Source organism: Helobdella robusta (genome assembly GCF_000326865.2).
Source record: "Helobdella robusta unplaced genomic scaffold HELROscaffold_13, whole genome shotgun sequence".
Lineage (NCBI taxonomy): Eukaryota > Metazoa > Annelida > Clitellata > Rhynchobdellida > Glossiphoniidae > Helobdella > Helobdella robusta.
The window spans coordinates 2,482,288-2,505,391 of NW_008703718.1; the positions used below are offsets into that span (position 1 = coordinate 2,482,288).

At 31.3% G+C, this 23,104-nt stretch overlaps 3 protein-coding genes across 3 annotated transcripts; all 3 read left to right on the forward strand.

Moving 5' to 3' along the window:
• Window positions 1-3,516: 3,516 nt before the first annotated feature.
• HELRODRAFT_168398 (hypothetical protein) lies at window positions 3,517-6,398 on the forward strand (the record flags this gene model as incomplete). The annotated part of the gene is made up of 4 exons (XM_009014260.1): window positions 3,517-3,601; window positions 3,681-3,753; window positions 5,019-5,104; window positions 6,226-6,398. 4 exons carry the CDS (start codon window positions 3,517-3,519, stop codon window positions 6,396-6,398), a joined length of 417 nt encoding a protein of 138 aa, XP_009012508.1.
• Window positions 6,399-7,640: 1,242 nt separating this feature from the next.
• On the forward strand, window positions 7,641-9,202 carry HELRODRAFT_168399 (hypothetical protein; the record flags this gene model as incomplete). The annotated part of the gene is made up of 3 exons (XM_009014261.1): window positions 7,641-7,792; window positions 8,901-9,022; window positions 9,099-9,202. The coding sequence occupies 3 exons, from the start codon at window positions 7,641-7,643 to the stop codon at window positions 9,200-9,202; spliced, it is 378 nt and encodes a 125-aa protein (XP_009012509.1).
• Window positions 9,203-10,057: 855 nt separating this feature from the next.
• Window positions 10,058-11,701, forward strand: HELRODRAFT_168400 (hypothetical protein; the record flags this gene model as incomplete). Its single annotated transcript, XM_009014262.1, has 2 exons — window positions 10,058-10,197; window positions 10,636-11,701. 2 exons carry the CDS (start codon window positions 10,058-10,060, stop codon window positions 11,699-11,701), a joined length of 1,206 nt encoding a protein of 401 aa, XP_009012510.1.
• Between the last annotated feature and the right edge of the window lie 11,403 nt (window positions 11,702-23,104).

A 23,104-nucleotide genomic window follows, 5' to 3' on the forward strand; every position in this document is an offset into this window, starting at 1 on the left:
ATTTACTGTTACCTTTCATTTGCTTTTGTAAGAAAATGATACAATTGTTTGAAAATAACTGAAAATACTTAAAAATGAAAGAATATTTGAATCTATATCTGATATCATAGTGGCTCAACCTTGAAATACAACTCTTTAATCATAGTCAGTTTTTTTTCACTCTAAACGATTAACTGCTGAACGTGAAAGTTGATTGATTTGTTTGAACTCTTGTTAAATTTTCTAAGCATTGTTAAACATGCATCCCACACAAATGCTGCTAAGTATTGTAGTTGTTTCATTTGTTTGTAATGGATATTATTAAAAATAATGAACATTGTGAAAGTTCATGTTAAATCTTTTTTAATTTTATGTTTTTCTACTCTGTTCACATTTTTACGCTCACCTCAACGAGGATTCACAAGGATGATGTAAGTTGATGATGACGACGATTCACATTCACAATGATGATGTAGGCAGTTATACTCTAGGCGGCAGTTAATCAATTTCTAATGCAAACAAATCAGGAATATTAATAGGAACGTAACTCTTTCGCAGGAAATGTAATTGTGTAAACACAGTTAAAGGTAGTTAGTTTAATTTTGAATCCATCTCTAAATTTGTGAGCATGTAGTTTTTATATATCTGTCTGTTTTTACTACATAATGGAGATAAATTATTTTTTATAGAACGCATAAAAAAATAAGAGAGGTGAACTTAAAAAAAATGTGATAGCACGACAACTACTTAAAGCTCTCCACCAGAATGTGCTCACTTGGGTGGATGGGTATCAATCATTTAGCGTTCAGCCCACGGATGCAAACAATCCATTGAACGAAACGCGATGAAAAACTCATTATTCATTTTGTTTGCCCGCTTGTTGGCTAGTTGCAAATAATTATTAGTTGCACACTTCATGAGTATTGTGTCTTTGAGGGGCTGATTATTTTTACTTGGTTTTTTCATAAAAGCGCCCTATTAGGCATCTCACTGAACAAACAGGCTCTCAATGCAGCTCACATTGGTAAGGATTGAAATAAACAGATGAATTTGTTTTCAACAGTTTTCAAATGTAAATCAAACATTTCAAGTTTAATCTCGTCTCATGCACGTTTCAAAATTTTAATAAATAAGTTTTCAAACAAAAGTGAAACAATTGAATTCGCAAAGAAGTTTGTCCAAAAAGAAAATATCTAAAAATTTCAAAATTTGAAGATCGTCTGCGAAGAAATATTTTTGTAGTTTTACGTTGCGAAGCACTTTTTGATGTTTGTTTACTCTACTCGACAGTTTCGATGGAAAGAAAAGCTAAAAGAAGCCGTTGAATTTTTCTTCAAACGCATAAATTTGTTTAAAAATATTTTTAAGCATATTTTTTCTTAAGATTTCAAAAGAGTTTTCATGCATTAACTGCAAACATTAATGAGAAAATTCAACATTTAGCAACATTTCATTTGCACGACGTTTCCCAAGGGAAGAACGTGTAAACAAAAAAGAAGACCCATATGTTTTTCAGCCATATTAATATGCTCATCAAACAAAATGTGATTCGACAAATTTCTCGGTATATTTAATTTTAATTTTTCCTTTTGTAACACAAACTAACAATTGTTTTTATTAAATCAATGTATATTTTTTCAAGTGTTGTTATCTACAAACACGTAATCAGATTTATTTGGCTTGTCATTTATTCAACATCGTTTACAACTTCAAGTTTGTTTGGATCGGTTAATTGATAAGAATTTTTCTTTAAATAGTTTTTTTAGTTTCATTTATAAAAATTTGAAAATTTAAAATTCAATGAGAAGAAAGGCAATACGGAATAAATATGCACCTCTATTGAGTTAGAAAATTAAATAATTTCCAGACTTTTCCAGACCAAGTGGCTTTTATATTCTTTTTTAACAAAAATTGAAAAAAGATCATTATGCAATTGTGGGTGAATTGACGAATTTGAAAATTTTCCTTCAATCAATTTTTTCGCTTTTTTATGGAATTATTACATTCAATATTTTGTATTCTTACTTTATGATTTGCTTACAGAAACATTTAAAGCAAACAGTTTACTATTTTTCCAAATATAGACAGAAATGCTTAACAATTTAGTTTATGTTAAAAATGTTGTCTAAAAACGCCGTAATCATAGAATGCATTTCAAATGATAAGACAGTTCTTAAAATTCAATTTTTCTCTTCAAACCATTAAACAAACATTTTAAATATAACAACGCTATTTAAAAGTATTACTACGCAAAGTGCATGATTCATACAAAAAGGCGATAAAGAACTACGAGAATTTAAATATAAGATTCAGGTTGTACATCTATTTGCTATTTATTTCAGCTGTTTACATCTTGAAATAGTTTTAATTTTTTCCTGAGTCAGCTGATTCATACTCATTATATTTAATTTATCAATTCATGTTTAGTCATTTGCATATTTTTGCAGTTAATAGAGAACTATATAAAAATCTGTAGTAGAACTAAGTAAAAAACATGCAAAGGCAAACGTACAGCCATACAACAACATGCATGTTGAATTTTCATTAAAAATTCAACAGTAAAAAATACCTCCCAAGTGTAATAATGAAAATTGGCTAACAATGCAGAGTATTTTGCTTGTTGGTTGAGTTGGAATGGTCGTTAAATTGCCCAATTATTTGCCCATTATCATGTGTTATAAGACGAATTTGGGTAGTGGGCCCTATGTTGCGGTAGAGTTTTTATTTATGGTCTTATGTTGGATAGCGAAAATCTAGTGTTTAATTTTTTCATGCTCTCTATAACACCAATCCAACTATACATATTCAACATCGGCTCTTAAATGGATAATTTTTTAAAAAATGTATAATTATTTCTATTTTACATAATTGAAATAAATTGTTCATTTTTAAACGGTCGTCAAAATTTTTATATCAATTACATGCAGACTAATGCCATCACATAAACATGGTTTAACGTCACTTCTCCATTTAATTTGCAGCTATAAAAATAAATGATATACACAACACATGTATGTGTGTGTATGTGTATGTGCTTGTGTGTGCGTAAATACTCTGCACATGTTTATGGTTATCTATAATTGTTATCATAAAATGGAAAATCAAATTATTTTAATATAAAAAGTAAAATCTTCAAGGGTTTTAAATTGTCTGGCCGCTATTTAAAAAAATTCAATTAAGTCCAAGGACACAAACCTATTGTCATCTTGTTGATATAAAAGCGACGTTCATTGTGTAAATAAAATGTCAATCAACATCATCACACGCATGCAGAAATAAATAAGGAAATTTTTTCCACACACACACACACACACACACACACACACACACACACACACACACACACACACACACCTACATCAACCTACTCACACATACATATACACACACACACAGTATCAACTTGGACTATAACAGTGTCAGATTAATTTACATTCAAATCCTGTCCTCTCTACAGTGCATGCTTCATTTTGATGATATGCCAATAGTGAAAGATTTATTTTTGGATTTTTATATTTTATGCGATAAGTATAAAAAATGTTTATTAGTATGAGCGTCATTTTTGTCGTCAATGGAAGAAAAATGATTTCTATTGCTCAGCGAGTTTCGTTAACAAAATTATGTTAGTCATTAATTAATAATGTTTATGTCATCGTCAGTATGATTTCGTTAACGTCACGACCAATTCCAATGCACTGCAGATAGACACGATAACAATTCACAAAGTATGCTTCTTCCCTATTTCGATGATGACCAGATGGATTATTTGTGTCGGTGAGTTAACTTTCATTTCTCTTTCTACTCATGAATTGGTAGTTTAATTTCTGCTCTGAATGTGCTATGTGTTACATTATCTGGTCTGGTGTTTGTGATAAAAATAATTAAACAAATGAACAGATGATGTCAATTCATGTGTTGTATTTCATTTTAGCCATTTCTAAAGTGTGTTATATAATTATAATGTATGTGTTAACTGAATAAACTAACTGATTGATTTATTGATAAATTACTTGAAAAGTTCAAATTAGGAAACAACTTGTTTCAGAAAAGCGATTAATTCCACGCCAGCCCAACCGTCAGGCCTCCTATAAATAGAGATGTTCATTTCGTTAGGAGAGCAATCAATCAATCACCGCAGATTGCATATTTATTGCAAACATGCAAAATGCATGTACAGTACACGGCACACGCACAAACACACACGCGCACACACATAATTGTAATATATAGCACGTACGTACGTATACACTCACAGGCAAACACACGCACACGCACATTTACATATATGTATACATAAATATACATGAATATTTGTACATTTATTTACATTTGAATTTATCAGTACAAAATAAAATAAAAAAAGGTATCATTATTTTATTGTTGTCCTGGGAATGTTCAAAATGCAGTTGTCCTACTCATCGTCTTAATGGGATAGGATATTTTGAGATGGTTGTTGACGACAATTAAAGTTTTGTAAATCATTATTTACATTTGTGAATGTGTGTGTGTGGTGTGTGTAGTGTGTGTGTGTGTGTGTGTGTAGTGTGTGTGTGTGTGTGTGTGTAGTGTGTGTGTGTGTATGTATGTATTTGTTGATATAGAATGACAGGTTGTTGTACATTGAAAAATTACGCCAGTTCTCTATTAGGACAGTTGATAGATGTTCAACAAACAAATTATTAAGTGGAATATTTGCTAAGAGAAAATTCCAAGAATTAAAAATTGAAAATAATGACATTGTTAAATTCGTTCAAATGAAACTTTCATCTGTTGAAAATGTTAAAACATTTTAAATAACATGAAACTGACAATTATAAAAACAAATTTGATGAGAAGATTTTGTGAAAAAGAACACAAAAAAATAATGGAAAAAACCAACTAAGTCATTTTTGATTGGATGGCTGGCAAAAATAAGTAATGGGATGTAGGACTTTTTTAATTTATTCTTTAATAACGGTTTCTACAACTGTTACACACATACACACACAAACACACGCACACACTCAGACTCACACACACACAAATGCACATTGACGCAGCATAGTACGTAAAAATGCAACACTGGAGGAGTTCTGTAATGGAAAATACCAATCCGCATTCTACTGGTGCTGCAACGAAAAAGGTGGTTTGTTTTGTTTCACCATCATTTTGTATCACACACAAACACACTCACACACACACGCACACAAACAATCGTTTAATGCTGATGTTACCTTTTTTTGCTATGAAAATAGTGTTAAAAGTGTGTATGGAAATTATGATGTGATGGTGTTAACATTTTGTATCACACGTCACACACACTCCATGCATGCATATGCACTTAATCATGAAAATTTTAATATAATGTTGATTTTAGATTTTAATTAACTTCGGTGATTATCTGATAATATTATCATCTGCATGTATAATGTCCCATCAATGTTATTTGCATGAAGCACATAACTTGGTTATGTTACCATTTGATATACAGGCAGATGATGATATAAGGATATTGGTGGTGATGCATTTTCTGCATCTATAACTATGTAAAAGCAATTGATCATATTTCTTAAAGTTTAATAAGAACAGAAATATGGATAAAAACAAAAAAAATAATTGCGTTGAACAATAACATGGCAATAAAACATCTATACTTACATTACACTACAACAACTACTGTTAATAATATCTTTATAGTGTGGTTGTAGGTTAAGCAGAAATAAATTGAGCTGTTACCACAGCACGTGCAGATGAGTTAGTGGCTTCTGCCCTAATAGCACGCATGTATCTATCTATAAACCAAAGCCGACCGTGGAACGGGTGTGCGTGTGTTGAGAGTATCAATTAGGTGTTCTACACGCGTCTATGGATATATTTGGCCTACTTGTAGGGTGTAATTTATAGATGGGATGTTAACGACTAATGTATATAAATCATTTGAGAAAAATAAAAGTTGAAAATGTGATACAGTCACAAATTTTACCTGTTAAATGTAGATGGTTTGTAGCCATGGATTTACATTATAAGAAATGCCATATCCGTTAAAAAGTTCATTTTAAAGCGAGATCTGTGCCGATGCCACACTCTTATTGTTGTGAGCTTCCCAGTTAACGTTTTAGTTTAATTACTATAGTTCAATTTGCAGGTTTTTGTTTGAAATTGAGAAAACTTGAAAATAAAGTGATTAAGTCATAATAAAATGACAAACTAAATATAAACATTACCTTGATTCATTAAAAACTGATAGCTTTATCAAAATGTCACCAGAATACAAAAATGTTAGATGGTGTTTTGCGAAAGAAGAGCTGATCATGGATTTAAAGCCCTGTATGAAGAGATACCAGAGGGAGCTCTTGAGACTGATACTGAACGATAGTAGCATGAGTTCCAGGGAAAAATATCGCAAACTTTGCAAGTATGATTTCACATTTTTCAATTAAATTAAATTAGGTTAAATTAAGTTTTATATTACATTTTCAATATAACACTTACTGATTTTTCTTCAAGATGTGAAACATTTTAGTCTTTGATGTGATACAGTTTAGTCAGACACATGATTTATGAGAACGTTATTTTATTTTTCACTAAAATTTGAAAAAAACGAAAAAAATCAAGTTTTGTAGAAAAAAATTAGGTTGACATATGGGTTTGTTCCTATCCAACTCTATTTACTCCGAGAACTTTTCATTGACAAAATTTCATCGGTGATATTTTTATTTTTTCAATGAAAAAAATTTTTTAGGTCAACAAAATTTGTTATTTTGTTTAAATGTCCAAACACAGAAAAGTAGCCTAAAATACAAAAATAAGCTAAAACATTTTGGTTCAATTTCAATTATTGTGAATATTATTTTACAACTGGCGTCTGCTAAATATTTTAACAATTATTTTAATCATCGAAAAGTTGTAACTAAACTTTCTAAAGGAAACATCAAAATTAAATAGCTTGATTTAAAATTGCTTACATTAAAAAAAAACATTTTTTTAGGAAAATTTATTTTTATTAATTCTTCACCAAGCCTAAAAGACATAAAAGGAAGTGGCATGATCAAATGAATCAAACGCTCCCACCACCATCGTCGTCATCAATTCATTCTCTATCGTAAATTATTTCAATTAAATTTTCACACATAAAAAAAAACAATTAAATACTTTTCCAGCCGTGAAGAATTTTTCCCAAAAGAAAGAAAAATTTTTTAAATGTTTGACATTTGAAAAATTCATCCTTGAAATTTTAATCTATTTTTAATTTATAATCTATTTTCAATTTTTAAACTATTACACATTATAAGGTGAATTATGGTTCTTAGTATTATCAAGTTTGCTGACGGGGTGAGAGTTTAGTGGCGCCGTTTAATTTTATTAGGCAATACAAAGCTGACTTTTTGTCAAAACGTCTCATTAAAACTTCAAGACCATTTACGCTTCATGTGAACGCCTATTACTATTGTCCGTTCGTGTAGACTAATAAAGATTTTTTTATGGAAAAAATTTCTTCGAGAAAATTTTATAAAAAATATTTTCAGTAAAGGTAAAAAATTGTAAATGTTAAAAGTGGGAGGCATCAATCATGATATATAAACGAAACGTTATCGTGAAGAACATACTTTAAATTCAGCGAAAGTTAGTTGGAGCATGTTTTGCTTGATCACCTCTCTGGGAGTAAATGTTTGCAATTAAAAATGGATCTTCATCGATTAAAATATAATCAGTCAGAAAAGTCAAATAAAAAAGTTGAATATAACAAGAAGAACGAGAATGAAAATAGTTTTAGTTCGAAAATCAGAGTTTTTTGTCACCTAAGCACTTGCAAACTTGATCCAAATGATCAAACGTGTTAAACAAAACATCGCAAACAGAGGAACCATTAAGTCACAGAAAGATTCAAACTCTCTTGCGATAGAAGATTTAGTTTGAATCTTAAATAGAGAATTTGCATAAAACAAGCGAGAATGTATTGACGGGCGGGCATTTTACATTTTCCAGTTTGCCGATAAATTGTTGAATTATACTGTTTAATTCGTTCAAGTGCTATCGTTTTATAACGTTGAACGCTGTTGCTTCAATTTCTTAACTACGAAATGTAGAAATAAAAAAGGAGTCGTCTTCTTGGTTTGGTTTGTGCTGGAGCATAAAACAAGGTTAAGGTAAAAAATCCAACGCCTACCGACAACGTTATGTACGATCTATGTCGATGTTTAGCGTACGAATATCTAAACATACGATCAAGGTTTACGTGTACATGTCTTCATTTTTTTTTATTTACCTGCATGTATTTATTCGGCGTGCAGTTGATCAATTGGAATCATTCATCTAACCGATTGATGATCTATTACAAATGAAAATTATGAAGATTGCAACGGTCATGATGAGCGTAACAATGCGAATGATGATGATAAGTATGTTATGATGACGACGACGACAATGCCGACGATGAAATTTATATGGATGGCAATCTTTGTTGAAATAAGTGATAAAAATTTGGTTGTCATATTGGATAAATTGGCGGGTTTTTTACAATTAAATGGATTTTTATAACAAAAATAAATTGTTCTTACACTCTTCAAAATAGTTTCAAGACTAAAATTTGAATTAGGAATTGAAATTGCATGTTATGCACTGTAAACCAGTGATACAAATTTGATAATTAAATTGACTCTCGAAAATGTTGGATTTTAAATGCCAATTTTCCCTGTTTCTTTGGGTTGTTCAGTTTTTAACTATTTTATTCAATTTTGAATTAGTTTGTTAATTATGTTTATATATTATTTGCAAATCGGAAACAATTGAAGATTTTCAATAATCATCATACATGAATGAAAAAAGTAGTAGTTTAAAAAACTAATACACACATAATAATTATAACAATCCCACAAAACCAACTGCACACAAACGATCCATTTCGAGACACCCATCAACCATCACGTTTGACATTAAATCAGGATCGATGACTTGAATATAAATTGTCAGTTGTCCGCCATCGACAAACATTGTGGTGAGGCCCCAAAAAAATGGGCCAACAATTATTATGCTCTCTTGAAAAACATGACTTTCAATTGTGAAGGTTACCAACTTGTTATTGTTATTAATTTTTTTTATCTTTTTTAAGATACATCAACAACACACACACACACACACAGCGCATGAATCCACAGTTCACACATTACACAGATATCATGTGATAGATTTGGATTTCTTCTGTATTCGAACACAGTCACTGCAACATCATGGTCAGGCATCATAATCATATTTATTGTCACTTATTTGTTAATTTCTAAATTATTTCAAAATTTTTTAGGGGAATTCTTTTATAAATTTTAAAAATTTACTAACAATGTTAAGGCCGATATTTCATGTTAAACTTTGCAAATACTTTTGTAGAGCAATTGTAATGCTAAAAAAATTGTTCCATTTAAAAAATTATAGAAGGTTGTGTACCCGAATTCTTTTAAATTGAATTAGAAATCATATAAGAAATAAAAAAGTTGTAATCAAATAAACAAAACCGGCTTCCGCACAGTCAGTCCTATCGAAGGACAAACAATGAGTGAGTTGAGTGCATTGGGTTAAATGTTCTTAATGCATTACTCTGTGTTTGCGTGTGTGTATGTGTGTGTTTGCGTTTGTGTTTGCTAGCGTGTCTGTGTGTGTGTGTTTGTTGTGCGTGTTTGTTTGTATGTGTATGTATGTTTGTCGCATCAATTTTTCACCCGGCAAAAAAATGTTGGGTATACAAAAAAAATTGATTTGAGATTTGAGCAAAATGGAGCAAAATTGTAGGTGTCGTTGTATAAGTAATAGATACAAACCTTCAACATTTATAAAGCTATAACGATATAATACTGCAATACATTCTTCATACAACAAGTTGCAGAAATACAAACAAGCAAATGAATCAGTTAGGTCAAAGAAGCTTTACTACGATGAACATTTCAGCAACATTTAATAAACTGACAATTAATTTATGTCATTTTACTGAACATAAAAAAAAACTCTTGAATTGAATCCAATTGAATCGATCATGTATCAAATTACATTAATTTTTTAACTATAATAAAAATTTACAAAAAAATTGGTTTTAGAAATTCATGAGCAAAAAATGAGAACGTCCAAAATCTTTTTCATCTGCTTGCTGGTCACCATCCTCATCATTCCGTTGTTCCTGCTGCTCTGTCTCATCTACTACCGACACGTCAGACTCAAGATGGCCAAGAGTAACAGCAATTTGGTGCCAAGCAAGTGAATGGGATGATGGGGATGGTGATGACGATGAAGATTGTGATGACGATTGTCAAGATGAGGATGGTGATGATTGATGATGAAAAAAAGGAGGAGAAGGATAATTGATGAGGATGATGATGAAGATGATGATGGTTGTCATGACAGTGTGAACATGGTGATAATATGAGATTTTGAAAATGATGGTTGCCATAGAAAACTTTATTAATAAGGGCGAGAATGAATTCTAACATCACAACATTTTCATATTAAATAATGCATTACACATTTGTTAATAATGTGAAAATTCATAAATTTATATATCACGCAAAGATAAAAAAATTATATAAAATAACGCGCTTCAACAAAATCTGCTTGTAAGCAATTATTGCGATCATTTAAATTCAACGATACATCAAAACTATAATGATATAATCAACGACATTCCCATTTTGTCAGAGCCAGCCGAACATCGCTAAACAATTCAAGGACGCGTCTCAACAGTTCGCAGAGGAAAGCAAACAATCAAAAACCACAATCAACACTCACTCCATCCAACAGCAACAACAGCAGCAGCCACAGCTACCAGCAGCACCACTACAGCCACAACAACAACAGCACTGACGAATACAAAGATAGTATCAGTCTTGGCGGAACATTGAACAGAAGCACAGACAAAACACTTTTGAAGCTCACCCTTTCCAGACAGCATTCCTTACAACATCAGCAGAAAAAAAATTCCTTGAAACGCCAAAGAACGACATTTTCTGTCGATATGAACAGTGATTCACAAACGACATCCTCGCCACTAATACTACCACTAAACGCGGACCACAACGAGACGCAACCACAAATACCACAACCACAATTACCACAACTAGAAGTACCAGAATTACAAGTACTACAACTACAAATACCACAAATACTCCAACCACAAGTACGACAATATCCTACACAAGAAAATGAACAGTTAGCCCTATCACATCAACCGTTACCGAAAACGGACGAGGTTGGGATGAATTTGCCGCGGAAATCAGAGCTTCAGTCAGACGGGAAACTTGAGAAGAATAATTTGGAGGGTGACAATGAAAATGTAAAGGAAAAAGACACTAATATCACCATCAACTTCGAAGTGAATGATCATAATGAGGAATGTGAAATTAACGCTGACGATGTTGATAAGGAGGGGGATGAAGCTGGTGCTGAGGTGTGGGGGAACCCTGCAGCAAAATATGGAACAGTTAATGAGAACAAAAATAAAAAGGCTGATACAACCAACAAAAACGACTGTTCAGCTGGTGACGAATGCACCGCTGAAAATGAAAACCAAACTGATATAAATAAGAAAAAAGAAATGAAAGGTAACGAGATCACTAATGAAAGGGATGGTGGCTCATTCCTTGAGGACCCCACGCCTGAGTACGTCATTCAAATTGAGAGGTTCGATATGCCTAATGGCGGGAGACCACTGATAAATGAGGAAGCCACTAATGTTCCTGCTTCGATTCCATTCTATTTCGTTTGAAAAAAAATCATTCATCGCGTAAGTACGCACGCAAGTGATGTGATGATTGCATGATTGATGTGATGATTGCATCGCATAACGTTCAACGTTTTCATTACTAACTCCATCGTCGAACATTTTTTAAATCACCTAATCGTTCATAAAAAGGAAATTGTTCGAATTTATCTACCTAAAAATTGGTTTAATAAGTTTGTGTAAATTTTATAAATAAGCGTGTGTGAATATCTAATCATGTATTAATATGAATTTTTTGAATATATAATTAATTTTATATGAATGAAAATACCAACACACACAACACACATACATTGAGCCAATTTAAAGTTGATGAATAATCATGAGTTGCATATTTAACTGTTGCTTGTTAATTATCCACCACCACACGTAAGAAGCGACGAGCGAGCGAGAATATTATGTGGCCCATTTATTAAACTTGAATTTTTGTGCTATTGATTTTGTGAGTGAATATTGTAATTTTGTCGTTGTTTCCATTGTTCTTGTGATTCAGTTGTACAGTTTAAATGAAAAAAACATTTCCTTAAAGACTGTCAACTAAATTTTTTAAGCAATTATTATAAGCTTCGTCAGCATCATGGATTAATAGAATTACAAACACGTCCTTGCCAACATTTGAATTTTCAAAAGCGGGACATTATATATATATATATATATATATATATATATATATATATATATATTTAACTAATGAAATGAACGTTAAGTATTCACTTTAAACAAGGAATTAACATTGTGGGAGACACAGTATGTATATATACTTGAGCATTCGGCCACATACACAACGTATCAGTTCGAACATCGAAGATGGATAGGTATACCAAAAAAGCTTTTTTGTTCTATCATGCTTAAAATAAAAGTTTTGGTTTTGAACCCAAGAAACTTAAAAATGATTTACGATCTACTGTTAGAAAATCGAAAAGAGAGAAGATTTTCAGTTCGTTCAGATGATACGTCAAGAGTTCGTTTCATTTTCTAGTAAAAATTTAGATATGATAATCGCAAGTTATGGCTTTTTATGCTGGTTAGTGCTATGTGCATGTTCTTTCTTTACGTTACAAAATGTTAAGTATTAATATTTGACACTCGTGGAAAATTGGGACGCCCCAAACACACCCGAGAAGTCATGGCGGTTATTCTTATGCAAATAAGTAGCATACATTCCGCAAAGTGAAAATCGCTTTTCACTCGTGAAGCCGCATAAATATGAAAGTATTATACGCTTAACTGTAACATCCACTTCAGGGTTTTATTCATTAACTGTAGCCATTCTTTAACTTCAATTCAAATAGAATCAAATTGAAAAAGTCAGACAGGAAAGAAACCTCCGGAGATCATAAATTTTCAATCTTTGTTTCAACTATTTTAACCACGATTAAAAAAATTATAACCAAAAAGCGCTTATTACAACTGGTGATTAAATGACAACGAAAATGAGAATTTATTACTTTCAAATATACACAGATAAGATTTACAATAATAAGCATACAATGAACATCACAAATCATTCATATACACAAATTATAAAGTTGTTGAAAAACTGTGATGAAATTCAATTCAATTCTTCAACCTGTTATATAAACAATTAAAACATATAAACATATAAACCGACAGTTTGTTCACACTCTTCGGTCTAGTCAACACAATGAAAAATGAATGACGAAAATTAAGGTTGAGTCCTATAGCTGTCGTTTCACTACAAGGTCTGTTTAGTTACTTCACGTTCGTTTCAATCTTTCTCAACTATTTCGATCGGCGGATACCACATCCAAATAAAAATAAATAATGAATGAAATAACTTACTGATTCAAAATTAGAAAATAATATTGGTAATAAATCAAATAATTGAACGGTCATAAATATGCACATCGCAAAAACTTGATTGATGTTGTTCGTGATAAATAAATAAAAACAATACTTATTCAGCAATAACTTAGTTGAAGAAGGTTTCATAACAACATGAAATTAAAAAAAATCGTACAATACAATATGGAAACAATAATCTGACACAATACATCGCGACAAAATAAAAAGTTCCTGGAAATTCCATGAAAATGTCACTTTTCAAGAGGATCAATAATTTCCTTCGCCAGCAATACGAGGGATGGGTCGCTGAAAAGAATAGAAAATAAAATAATTTGCACTGCTTGAGCGGACCACACAGGAAACAAATTTACAGACTATCTATTATTAAACAAATGAATCTTTATATTAAACAAACTAATCTTTACAATCATTTAATTGATCATTAAAGTGTAATAATTAATTCTTAACGTGCATGCATCGTTAACCTGGTAGAATTAGCTATGAAATTCAACGTTTGAAACAAAGACGAGGTCTCCTTGTTCTTTTTCAATGCATCAAGATGAGTTTCATCAGTCTTCATCTTGAATTAAAGAATGTTTGTTTGAAAATGAATTTTTCTAGTTGAATTAACTTCAACTTTTATAAAATGGAGGGTTTAAAAGTATTTAAATAAAAACCATCAATAAAACAAAGTTGAGCATTGCACAAAATAATATCTACATACGCATGGAAAAGAAGTTGAACTTACAAATCTCCTGATAAATTTTAAGACTAGTTTCTTTGTTTTCACATCACACTTTTGTAAGTATTTGCTGTAGCATTCCTTCAAAAGCACAAAGTTATACAATTCATTCATTCGCTAAAGAACAATTGAGATAAAAAATTAAACAAAATATATAAGAGTAAGATAATCTTGGTTAAAAGTTCTAAAAAAGTGATAAAATACTAACTTGATTGTCAAGACAGAGTGATTGTTTGTGCTGTCCGCCATAAAATTGAACGAGGAATGCCAAACATTTGAGAGCCTCGGTCGATACCTTTTCATCCTCATGTAGCAACTTCCAAGTTTCGATAGATGGAAAAAATAAAATCAAAAATGTAAGACCAATAAAATTCAGCTTAATATCAATAATAGCAACAACATTATAACAGAACAAGACGATCAATCAGACAATCAGCTAACAACCAATCAGCTACCAACCAATCAGCTAACAGCCAATCAGCTAACAACCAATCAGACGACAACTTACTAGATGTGTGAGCAGTGGCACGAAGATACAGAACACCTTATTTCTCAATAATAACTGTTCGGCATCATTTTTTGCCGAAGAAGAAGAAAAGGAAGACGGCGTCGTTGATTCACACGTCGGTGATACAATAGGACTTTTAACCTGGACGTATTCATTTAAAAAAAAACATCCCATCAAGGTAAGGCGACTTTGGCATATCTTACATTATTTAGTATCATCCGAGCTCATCCGTTTGTTTGAATGAAAAGGCTCAGCAGATATAAAATAAAATACGGATAACACTATGATCCCTTTTACTTCCTTGCTTCTAATACACCTTAATCTAATTTTAAACCTAATTAAAGTAAAAAAAAATAAAAAGTTTAAAAAATGGCCACCTCTAAAACATTTTTTATGACTTGAGAAATTTTTTTCAGAACAATGTGCAGTATGTTTAGAAGGTCTAATAAAATTTCTACGGCATTTCTGTTAGACGTATCAAAGCCGACATCGTCGTCGTTGTTGTTGTTGGTGGTGGTGTTACAAAGTTGGGAAATATCATCAACGGCGTTATTATGGTAGGATTGTATGCCCTCTGTAACGTGAGATTGACGCTGCTGTGGTTGCTGTGGTTGTTGCTGCTGCTGCTGTTGTTGTTGTTGCTGCTGTTGTTGTTGTTGTTGGGTGTCTTCGAGAGCTGACAAGCAAACTGAACTTAGTTGAATAATGGAGATAATAAGAAAGTCCGCGAAACCTTTGAAAATAAATTTTAAGGCGTTAAATAACGCATTATATGAAAAATTAAATTAAAAAAGTTAAAACAATTAACACAAAATGAAAAGATAAACTAACAAATTTACAGCAGCAGAAACATAAACAATACAAAACGCAAATAAAAGAATAAATAAATAGGCAATAAGATGAGATACAATTAAAATTGCACAAACCTTTGTCATAGAAATTGTTGACGTCAATCAGCTTATAATAAATAAGATCTTTAATGATGGAGACTGTTATTTCGACTTGATCTGTTACTAGGTCTGCTTTGTTTTTCTGTGGTGGTGCATACGCGTCATATTTTTGAAAATATAGCCATTTATAAAAACTTAGAAATGAAAAGAAAACACTGATAAAACTGTCAGCAAAACTTTGTCTCGTCAAAAATTATTACTGCATTATTTTCAGATAACCTCATGATATGTTATACAATCACTTATTTAACCAATATTCTTTTATATCAATAAAATTGAAAGATTTATAAAAAAAATAGTTATACAAATTTTAAAATATATAAAAAACGTCTTTTAACTAGCTTCAATTATAATTGGTTTTCTAATTTAATTAATAATCTAAAGTATTTAATAATAAGCACTTAATGAAAGGGTTTACTTACATTGATAATATGGAAAAGAGAAATGATCAGTTCATCCGGAAAATCTACGCAGCTTGGAAGGTTAGTGTTAACAAATAAAAAATAATTCAGGCTAACAAGGAGATTATCTTAACGAAACAAACTTTACTAAACTTTAAGATCAATCACAAACCATTTATAAATAATATATGAAATTCGTAACAACTTTTTATTTAACTCCATAACTGGATTTGATATAATTTGTTTCACCTTATAATTAAACAATCCTTCTAACAAATATATAGCCAACTTTTTATAAAGGGAAGACTTTATAATGATCCTGTCAACTATGAACATGAAGAGTTTGACTGACTGACTGGAGCAATACGCATCAGAACTCAACAGTAATTCTGTTAAACTACAAATTATATTGAATAAAATATTAAATATATATTTTGCACACGTAACTGTGTGTACACACCTGTCACTCAATTAACGAATAAATGAATTTAAACAACAGGTTAGTATGAATAAAACTGTAGTATTAATAAAACCATTCACGTAAAAAAAAATAATAACTAGAAAAATATTTAACAGGAAAAAATTCATAAACAACGTACACACGTACCTAGGCATCAAATGATGGTTGATTACACGACACATAGCTCGTCTGTGATCATCAGTGACAACAAGATCACCAGCTGTAGCATCATAAACGCCATCAACCACAACAACATCATCATCATTGTTGTTGTTTCTACTATCCAATGTCGATTCAGTCTGCTCATCACCGAGGAATAAGATGATCATATCGCATATCAAGGCAAACAACATGCACCTTAAACCACCTGCTTGAAAGTTGAATTTCGACTATGAGAATTGATCAAGAGAAATAATAATTATTATAATTATATTAAATATATTATTTTATATTATATGTTATAATAATTATTATTTCAATAGCACAAATCAATGAGCAATGACCCTGCAACAAAGCCAACAGTCTGAAGAGTGTAACAATTAGTCCATTGTGAACATGAAGTCCTCTCTTAGGACTGGCCGATGAACATGAACCCACAATATCATGCATTTGTCCTCTCATGTAAGATGGATGTTGTATGAATGCTGACAGACAGGCAAACAAGGAACGTAAGAAGTTGTTACAGTCAGTCTGGCCTTCGTTGATTGACAGATTAGTTGATTGAAAAATAGGTTGATTGAATGATTTGTTTATTTACTGAGTGATTTTACGATTGATGGATTGATCGACTGATTTTGTTCAGTAAATTTTTAAATGAATGAATAAGTAACAGTAGCTGATGATTATTTTAAATTTACTGCTTACATACAAATCATCAAAAAGTCAACCAGCCAGTCAACCAGCCAGCCAACCAACCAACCAATCATAGCATGCAACTTAAAAGGTCCTCGTTCAATGTCCACCAACACACTCAACATTCCAATCATATCTCGAGCGAATGTGCAAGGCATAACCATCCTTATGAATGCCTCTGCGTTCATCATCTGCTTGTTATTTTGAAAAGTGTAATATAATAATCCTTTATTATTATTATTATTTAATATTACTATTGTTAAATATTATGATTTATAACAAATGTAAACACACCACAAACCACAACCACAACAAACAAAATGTAAATCAAAACAAACCACACTAACATCAGATAGAAGTACACACTGAACAGACTCTAGAAGCACAAGTGAGGATCTGATACGACTTAAATGACCACCTGTCCAGGGTCTCCTTACTTTACTCCCTGACAACTTCTTTAAAGTGGTTTCTACATTTCCTTTAATGTGGTGATGGTTGTTAGATGGTGTTAGGTTACTGTTTTTTGATCTTTGTTCAGACTTTTTGAATGCGAAGTTTCTTTGAATTTCTATGGACAACAGGCGTACTTGCGTTTATTTAGTAAGATACAACCATAGTTTTATTGCTTATGTTCAATAAATAACTTTAAGATTATTGCTCTTTTATTAATTTTTAAGAATTTAAGTTTAAACGCATTTTAAATGGAGGTAAAATACTTGACATTGTTGAAAATAAAAGGCATGCAAAAATTTTCATGTAAGATTGTAAATCAAAATTTATCTTTAAAGTTGGGAATTTTAAATCGAAAAGTAAAACATCCACTGAAGAAAGAGACAAAAAACAATGAATAAAAATGAAAAACGAACTGATAATCAACTGAATCAATCTCTTTAAACTCTTCAAGAGTAATCTCAAACAATCAATTAAATACTGTTGGGGTTGATGACTATTCCGTCTTGCTGATAGACTTAATTGCTGTTGTCGTTGTTGAAATGTTTGTTTTTGTAGTAATAGTTGTTGTTGTTGTTGTGAGTCTTGCTGAATGAGGTTAGCGTATGGAGTATTCATACGACTGTTTGATATAAATCTCGTTGTTGTTGCTGTATTGACTGTTCTATTTGTTGCAATAGTTGCACCGGCAGCAAAAATAAAAGCGGCAGCGGAAATATTAGCAGCAGCAAAAGTAGCATCAACAGCCGCAGTGGTATTGGTAGTTGTTATTTTAGCTGTAGTTTCTTGGAATAGTTCGTCATTCCCCACTCCTTTCAGGTCATTTTTAATCTTTGTTAGTAGTCTGTTTAAAATTTAAGACAACGTTTACAAACATTTATATAAAAGAGAGTTTATACTCATGTGCAATGTGGTTAAAAATCCCATAAAAATAGTTTTTACTTTAATTAATTAATGTTATCAATAAATGATTAGTTGATTTAAAAATATAATTTTACATGATTTTGCATAATTAAATTACGTGATTGAAATTATTTCACCGCGTACACACACAACTCAAAAATTATCTAATGAATTAATAAAAAAATATAATGAAATGTTGGAGATGCTGTCAATGTTAATAATATTATAAAAGTTATACAATAAGAAAATGGAATTGATGGTGATGACGACGACGATGATGAGATGGGCTGGAATGGGATGATGATAATGTTAATGATAATGAGCAGAGCATCTAACTTGTTTTGACAGGCAAACAGTAGGAGATCCTTGTGACATTGAAAAATGACATTGAGAGTGAGGTAGAGCTTTCCTTTGATGATGGATTTGTTGGAAGAATTTGGAATGTTGTTGTTGATGTTGTTGTGGATGTTGAGGTGGTTGTTGTTGACAACAAATACACCGCTTGGACGTCTGCTATTGTTAGATTCCAACATCCTCAACAAACATTCTACAAGTTCCTGACAGGAATGTAAGTAAATGGAATAAAACTTGGTCTAAATAACCAGATGAATATTATTTAATCTAAATTTATATAGCGGTTTTAAATTAATGGAACTGAATTACTGTAAAGGAAGAATTATTTGCAAAGCTTGTATTAATATCATAGATACTAGTATTAACAATTTCATCAAACTATTAGCAGTAAAGTAAAGATTATTACATTTTAAATACAAAAGTTAATAAACATCAGCTTACATTCAAAAATCTATTTAAATTTTCATGAAATCATAGGTCGTTACATCAAGTCAAGCCAAACCTTTTTACACATTGCAGTCAAAGTAGCAGCCACCCTTGAAGAAGATAGGAGCAACAGTAGCAATGTAACAGCTGACTGTTGCATTTTGTTGCTAGTTGATAATTTTGATATTAGCAGAAGATTTATCAGTTTGTTGGATTTTTCAAAATATTTCGTAACAAACTGCTTATTCAGTTGAGCCAGTCTTAAAAGAGCCTGTAATGGGAAATAATTTGTAACTCAATAAATTAAAAACACTCAGAAACCATAATAGAAAAAGAGAAGAAGAAATGATATGATTGTTTGATTTACAAATACATGAAGCAATGCAAACAAAATGTTAACGTTAATAGCAGAGGCTTTCAAGACTTCATAGGAAATTCTTTCATAAACAGACCACAATTTATCTATTAAGGCCATCTTGAGGAATTTCTAAAAACAAGATAATACACTGAAATAAACCAAAAAAAAAAAAATTCTAAATTTATTTAAATTTACGAGCAACTATAAAATCTACAGTCTATAATGAGTTTCATAATGGCTATACAGTGCAAGTATTAGAAACAAAGATAAAATCTAACATTAGAATGTCTGCCACTGTACAATGCAACCTGCTCTATAATACTACAAGCATATTCAACTGATGTATCTGAACTCTTGGGAAATTTAAAAATTATCAATATCATGATTCAATTATCAATATCATAATCAAAATGTAATGTTACAATATATCAATGAAATAAATGAACTGCTTGCACAGATAAATTATAAATTAAAGGAAAAGTGAAAGTGCATGGCATGCATGTAAGGTGCTCCGTTGTTTTTGCAAAGATTTGAAACAACCTATCCGTCGAACTGACATCAACAGCAGCATCAAAATTAGTCATGATGCATTCAAGAAGCAGCTTATAAACCACATGTTCAACAGCACAGAGTCAAAAACACGCCTCAAAAGTTTGTTCATAAAAAGCGCCTTACAAATCTTGGATACGATGCGATAGGAATTTTTTTGAACAGTGTGCTAAATTTAAAGGCTGACTTTGGCGGATGTGTAACCTGCTGTCCGCGATGAATTCAGTTGATTTAGGATAGATAAACGTGATAAGAAAAGTGAGACAACTACTACATTAATAATGTAATAATTTACATTAACATTACATTAACAAATATTATCACCTGTAAAAAACTTTCAACGAACGAATGAACGGTGGGGGGAGATGAGAATGTAAGCCACGAGACTGAGGCGTCGTTCTCCTACCACACATTAATAATGATTAATTACTTTTTAAATATTAAAAATAAAATTGTCTTAATTATCATCAAACAAATTATTACAAGCTATATCACATTTTGAATTGTACCGTACTTGAAAGTTTTTTTTAACGGGTAAGTGACGTGAATTCTATCTAATTTCATTTAAATTTACATTAACAAATATGAAAAAAAACAAATAAATGCACTAGTAGGCTTAACGTTCAAAATTAAAAATTAATTACAATTAGTTAAAAAATTAATATTTAAAATAAGAAGATGAATGAAAATGAGAGCGTACATATTTAGCGGCAAAGAGCAGTAGATGTCCAACGGTGCAGAGGAAAGCCCGTGCCAGATTGGGATTCGTTCCACTACGCCGACCTCCATCGACCAGGTTGGAAAATATCTTAAGGGGGTTTCGTTCATTTGACCGAATTAGTGAATGAAATTAGTGTAAATTAGTAAATTAGCAAATTAAATTATTATAAACGTGATTAGAAAAACCGTAGACCACCAACAAAGAGAAATAATTCACGATGCCAAATCATTGAGTAATTAATGAAAAATAAATTTAATGTTATTAAGAAAAGCAGCAAAGATAAAATCTTAACACTTATAGTTAAGCCCTACATAAATTAAGATTAATAATTCTATCAAATCTACTACAAATCATTCGTCGTACCTCAGTTAGGTTGATATCTTGAGTTACCTTCGTAGGTGTCAGTTTCATAATTATCATCATTATAATCTGACAGGATAGAAGCTGGCTGGAAAATAATTAACAACTCTAGATGTGGAAGAATGTTTTCCACACATACATACACACGCGCACGCACGCACACATACACACGCGCACACAGAAACGCAAGCAAAAATAAATCTAAACAAAAATAATCACTTGGCATCTCTGGTTGATTCCTTAGCAAACCTGGACAGGAGTGAAAGCACTTTGGCACCGACCATCCAGTCACAGATCTCCACAGAACAGCACACAACATGACCAACGTAGTTTAATATTGACAACATCCTCTGCACTGATGTGTTGCTTTTACTTTCGGCGATGTGTTGCGTTAGATTTGTGTGAACGCTTTCCAAGTGGCTGTGAAGTTCTTCAATCTCAAGTGACTCTAATTCTTCCGCTAATATTGAAACAAATTTTTTTTGTGTTAAAGTTTTTTTTAATTTAAATAAAAATCATATTTTTCATTTTTTAATTTATTCCATATATATTTTTAAACAAGAATATGTTACACATTTAAATAAGATGAATTTACCTGTGTATGCGGTAAATGGAAGCAATTTTGGATCAAATTTAAAGTTGATTTGTTTCGTGAATTTCTGTGGTATAAAAAATATAAGTGATATTCAGATTAGTTTAGCTGTTTTTCATATAACCATAAATATAACGCTCATTTATATCATTTATTCTGTCTTTCTAATTTTCAAAGGTATCAACAACACACAGAAACCACACATAGCATATGATAGGTATGGATCTTTTTACAGTCGAACCCAGCGACTACAACAACAGGACCGGACGCCTTAACCACTTAACCATTAGACACAATTATTTAACATACTAAATTTCCCAGAATTACTAATATATTAATTCATATATCGATAAAAATTATTCACAGACCTTACAAATTGGATATGATATAAAATCAGTTTGATGAAATATCAGAGATAGAATATCACTATCATTTTCATTATCATTTTCATCATCATTTAGTTTCATTAGATCCAAATCATAGTCAAAATCATCCATAACTTCATCACCACCACCATCATCGTCGTCGATGTTGTATTCATCATCCACACCGTTATAAGTGGTCATGAAAGAGTCAGTTATGTTGATGTTGCTAAATGTATAATCATCAATTTTATTCTCATCATCATCAACATTATTATCATTAATGATATCACCCTTATTATCATTAATGATATCACCATTATTATCATCAAATATATTATCATTGTTACAATTTACATTATCTTTGACGTTATTATTATTACTATTAGGCTCATATTTATATTCAAATTTTTTTTCATAGCCAATATTTTTATTTTGGTTACCAGTACCGTCATCTTCATCACTATCATTACTATCGATTTCGATATCTTCCATGATATCTGGACTCTCATCCTTAGCCCCAGTTTGATGATTATGATGAGGAGGAGGAATTTCAGAGGTGCATGATATGATAGTTGTATCAACGTCATCATC